The 5,567-nt window shown below is 35.9% G+C and overlaps 1 protein-coding gene across 1 annotated transcript; it reads right to left on the reverse strand.

Annotated features, from left to right (window-relative positions):
* Window positions 1-2,349: 2,349 nt before the first annotated feature.
* Window positions 2,350-3,547, reverse strand: LOC113300626 (F-box/LRR-repeat protein At2g43260-like). The gene is made up of 2 exons (XM_026549830.1): window positions 3,284-3,547; window positions 2,350-3,108 (listed from the first exon to the last, which is right to left on the reverse strand). Exon 2 carries the CDS (start codon window positions 3,056-3,058, stop codon window positions 2,384-2,386), a length of 675 nt encoding a protein of 224 aa, XP_026405615.1. The 5' UTR covers window positions 3,059-3,108; window positions 3,284-3,547; the 3' UTR covers window positions 2,350-2,383.
* Window positions 3,548-5,567: the final 2,020 nt, after the last annotated feature.

Raw genomic sequence — 5,567 nt, forward strand, 5'->3', positions numbered from 1 at the left:
AAACAGAATAACCTTGAGTTATGTGTGAAATATGCATTACCAATATGTGTGATGTTAAGTGCATTACCATTTCCAACATACACTTGTTCTGTGCCTGAATATATTCATGAGGAATTGTCAAGTTGCTCATATCTGCTGTGAGATGATTTGTAGCACCAGTATCAGTTACCCATTGATTGCCATAGGAAGCTTCAGTAAAAGCAATATATGCAGCTTGAGGTTTCTGCACATTAGTGCTTGGTTTGTAGCGGAACCAGCATTTGTCACCAAGGTGTCCTTTCTTCTTGCAGATTTGACACTTCTCAGCAGTGTTGTTGCTTTGCATAGGAGACTTGAAGCAAGATTTAGACTGATTTTGTTGATACTGAAAAGGTCGTTGACTTGGATTGTGGTTGTTGTTTTGGTAAGGTTTTCCTCCTGACGAAGAAGAAGCAGCAATATGTGCAATTGTTTGTTGTATATCCTCAAGCTGACGTGTAATACGCATATCAAAGTTCAGAAGATGGGAGTAAAACAGATCCATGCTCAGGTTTTCCAATGTGCCTAAGGTGGAGACAATCGAATCATATGCTTGATTCAACCCATTGCTGATGGATTGTTTCTTTTCATCATCACTGACTGTATATCCGGATGCTGCAAGCTGTGCAAATAGTTCTTTAGACTCATTTAAAAAGACTCGTAAAGATTTATTACCTTTGCTTAAGTTGTGTAACTGTTTTTTGAGATTCATCTGGTGAAACTTTGTCTTTGGAGCATATTCTTCCTCCAGAGCATCCCATACCTCCTTAGATGTGTTAAGATTACGTACAACCCCAAGACATTCTGGAGTAAGAGTTGAGTTCAGCCACCCAACCAAAAGAGAGTCTTGTTCTTCATATGCAGTGAACTCTGGATTTTCAGCATCAGAATCTGGTAGTGTTCTAGGAGGTATAGTTTTTGAACCATCAATGAAGCCAGTTAGTCCATGGCCCTTCAGAATTGGTTTAAACTGCGTTTTCCACAGTGGGTAGTTGTTTTCTGTTAACTTAAGAGTTACCAAATGATGGATCTGTATGTTTCTTAACTGATTTGTTGTCGACATTCTATATTTTTTTTGTTGAATTGGTTTTGGAAGCGTAGCTTGGATCAAGGATGATACCAAGTTAGGATTTGATTTTTGGTGAAAGGCTTCCACACTTAGAAATGTGGAGTCTACTTGTTATTTATATCAGAGAGTACAAAGGTTGTTATAACTTATCAACCTATTCATGAGTTACAGACGCTAGATTCAACTGAAAACTAAAGACCCGTAAGACTAATCAAGATGCAAAATACTCGGTCATTCCTTCATACACGGAATGCTAGCTGTTTTGGTTGAGAGTTTTCAGCAGATGAGTCTCTATCTCTAACAATTTTTCTAATGTTTAGTTGCTTAGCTAGCAGCAACCCCTCCCATATTACCCGCAAATCCTCCATACTGCTGATAATGGAGTTGCTAGATTTGGCATGCGCTGTAAGGAACTCTCCATCATCTCCTCGCAAGACTCCTCCAACACCTGAACATTTGTGTTTGTTAGCGGCACCATCAGTATTAATTGTGATGATATAGCCCTGTAAATGGTTTCTCTGACATTCTAAGATTTGAGGATCCCGTTGCAGGTTCAAATGGATTAGCCAAATCCAAAGCTGTACTTAGTATAAGATTACTGTCAAATTCCCAATTATTAAGACTTTCATATTTCCTATGAATCCTAATAAGCCAAAGGACATAAGTAAAGATTGTTTCCTGCTTTCTTTATTCTGCCATTCGTTGTATCAAATGTTACTTGAATTAAGTAGGACATAAATTTTTGTCAGCTATATTTTTCTAAAAGAAGAGGATTAACACTATAGAGTATCTAGGAAGGGGAAGTCCTATTTGGTTTATAGTGGCACTAGAGAGTCAATTTGGGGATCCAAATTCAAAGTTTATAAAGTTTTCTTCCAAGATGAAGTGGCAAAAGTTAAGTCCTACAGGCCTGTAGTAATATTGACAGTGAATCTCATTTCTGAACAGGAAATTACGCTGTGTGGCTGCCTACATACAAAATCATGTCTTACAAATATATGTTTCCTAAAACCACTGAGAAAGCTCTCAGTTTTCATGCTATTTCCGCAAATAACATTATTTTTACAGATGAAACTATTTTAAATAACATAACATAACATAGCAATTTAGCATAGTTCAAAGCTAACAGTAATTCAAAATTGACAATTGAGTTGTGTTCAGAGATAACCATTGTTCTCTAGTTTTTGTTTGTAAGAGATGAAAATCTGAATGAAACTAACCTGTTTATATGTATTTACAGATCTCTTTCGTCCTTTTTTTTCTTTTTTCTGATGATCAATGCTTTCTGTCTCCCCGCTAAATTTCCCTTTCAACTGGACCCATCAGTTTCTCTTGTTCTCCTAATGCTTTCAAAGACACAATGGTGTGCTTGTGAAGAAATCCAAAATATGTAACATTCTCACCAAAACTCACAAGCACTCTGGGAGATGAAGCTTCTGGAGCATAACGATAGACATTTTTATCATAGCATAAAATCCCACCACTCTTTGTAAATATGATTGGTTGGATATTGACATCATTAACATAACTAAACTCTTCACTCCAAATCACATGCTGATGATTTTTGTTATTCTTCAAAGACCAAATCTTCCAACTTTCTCCAGAGTGATAGAAAGCACATAAAAAATCGCCTAAAACCTGCAGACTAATAGTAAAAGAAGGAATAAAACCAGCTCGTGGCAAACAAGGTAGTGTTGAAAGTTCGTGAAACTCTTCATCAGCCAAATCCAAGGATAAAATGGTTCCTTGCTTGTCCATCCAATAAATAGCTCCATCCACATACACACCGCGGTTCTGGAACCAAGCCGGCACATCATAGTCCATGTTTCCCGCATTTCTCCATCCAATGCCGCTCCCAAGAGTGAATACCTCAGCAATTCTCTTATTGATTCTAACAACCTTGTAATTATTGGTTGAAGGACAGTAACCAAATCCAGCTAAGATTCTTTTTCCTTCAGATTTTAGAAGCATGATATATTCTCTTGTGATAGGGTTACAGATATAAGCAGGTCCATGAGTATCTAGTGCATTCAAACAGATTAATCCATTACTAGAACCAAGAATGTAACAATCCTCCAATGGAGGTCTTAAATTGATCTTTGTTTTTTTACTAAAATGGTTTAAATTTTCATCATATTCAGCATATGAAAATTGTTTGTCAGCCCATGTTTTATCAAATATGAAATTCAACCTTACCAGTATCAAGATGATGGAGATGATTAAAATGCAATTGTGAGAAGGATGGATGTCGAACAACATTTCTCCATGATTTTGATACCAATTTGCATTCTAAAACGGTTTCGATTGGTAAACGAGAAAAAATTCCAACGTGATCTCTTCTGGGAGCATATTGAAGTTCCCCATTGAAACCCCAAGATGAAGAGAAGCGATTTGCAGAACAGAGAGTAATTTAGGGTTTCAAGGAGAAAAGTGGGCGGGATTTAGATGCGGAGACTACATCGGGAGTGATCTAGAAATGAAATGAAATGGAATGGGCCTTCTTCTTTTTTTAATACAGGCTTTCCAGGCTGTTAATGGGTACCCATTTCTCAGAACCGGATCCGGTAGGTCTGAATCCAAGTCCTAAAGTTGGTTCCATTAACAACTTGGGACTTGAAGAATAATTTCCTGAATCCTAAAGGGTCCAAACGGGTAAATCCGTCGGGTATCCGTGGGTATTAGGTATCTGAGCATTCATTTTGTTATTTATCTTTTTGGTAAAATTTATTCATCTTTTAGGTAAAATCATAAATGTTATTTTAGTTTTGGTTTGGTTTGTTTTTTTTTTCGCTCAGTTTTTAGTTTTTTCTGACAATTAATTCTTATTTAGTATATTAATAAAGAAATAATAACTTTTGTAAAACTAATTTAGGTCCGAATTCAAAATAGAAAAGTGTTAAGTTTTTAAACCTTTTTTAGTAATTTTCTTAATATCCAATGGGTGTCCGGAATTTTTAACAATCGGGGATCTGGATCCACAAATTAAAAACCGAATCCGGAAAAGCTGGTCTGGGTTCAATAGTGTACTCGGAAGGACTCAGACCCATTGATATCCTCTTTTTCATTAAAAAGATAGGCTAATGTAGTAACTCTATAAATTAACGTTGTTGGACCACCAAAATTTATTAATTGAACGAAATGCTAATTAAGATTTTATTAATTTATAGATAAATTTATTATTTCAAAATATTCAATCTCAAAGCACCCTTTAGTCTTTCACTTCTGCTTCATTGTCCAATGTATATCACTGGAGTGTCCAATGTATAGAAGGCTATTATTGGGGCGTCACACTCTTTTAGAGAGGCTTCACTTGGATATCTGGTGACCAAAAACCTTCAATTAAAATTACCCTTCAATGAAAATTAAAACAAAAACATAATAAAAACCTAATCTCCACACTTTCAACCATTTTGACTCCTGCTCTCTTCTTCTTCTCCTCTTTCTCTTCTTCTTATTCACAATAAATTTCTATTTTCACTTCAATTCATTTCATTGTTTTCGATTAATCGGCGATTCGAAAAACTTAACATCCTTGGATTGAAATCTATATGAAAGATGAGGAAGAATAAAATTGATCCCAGTGATGGTAATCAACACCTCAACTTCATCCTCAACTGATTCCACCGATTCAATCAATTGAGGAATCAAGTTTTCACACTCCTCAGCAACAACCCATGGTGTATGTAAGGTAATAATCGAACAAACCCATCTTTTTATACTCCTTTTTGTGCTTAAAATAGGTTGGATTGAATAAAATCGAAGTAAAATTAGGGTTTTATTTACGCCTTGAAGAACTTACGCCCGGGTACGGTACTAGATTTTCAATCGTAATTTAGTTTTTGAAGAACTTACGCCTAGGTTTAGTTCAATTTAAGCGTAAACTTTGATTTGCATGTCGTATCACGTCTAGGTTTAGTTGATTTCCAATCGTAATTCTAATTTTACGCCTAGGTTTAGTTACTGAATTTTCCTATCGTCAACCTAGGCGTAATTTCAGTTTTACGCTTTGTTTGAAACTTAGGCGTAATTCTTCCTGGATGTTTTGAAGAAATTTCAACTTTGGGTTCACGCCTAGGTTCTTGCACCACATTTTCCAGGCATAAATTAGGACGTCTAGGTTCTCTATATGTCGAACATAGGCGTAATTATGTTTTGAAGAAATTTCAACTTTGGGTTTACGCCTAGGTTCTTGCACTACATTTTCCAGGCGTAAATTAGGACGTCTAGGTTTTCTATATGTCGAACATAGGCGTAATTATGTTTTGAAGAAATTTCAACTTTGGGTTTACCCCTAGGTTCATGCACTACATTTTCCAGGCGTAAATTAGGACGTCTAGGTTCTCTGTATGTCGAACATAGGCGTAATTCTTCCTGAACATCATTTTTTTTTATAAATTGACTTGTGTTACTAATCCATCAATACTGATTCTATAAGATCTATTTCTTGTAACTTGCAGGCATCGTGATAGAGCAAAGCCTA

The sequence above is a fragment of the Papaver somniferum genome, chromosome 7, assembly GCF_003573695.1.
Source record: "Papaver somniferum cultivar HN1 chromosome 7, ASM357369v1, whole genome shotgun sequence".
In the NCBI taxonomy this organism is placed as follows: domain Eukaryota; kingdom Viridiplantae; phylum Streptophyta; class Magnoliopsida; order Ranunculales; family Papaveraceae; genus Papaver; species Papaver somniferum.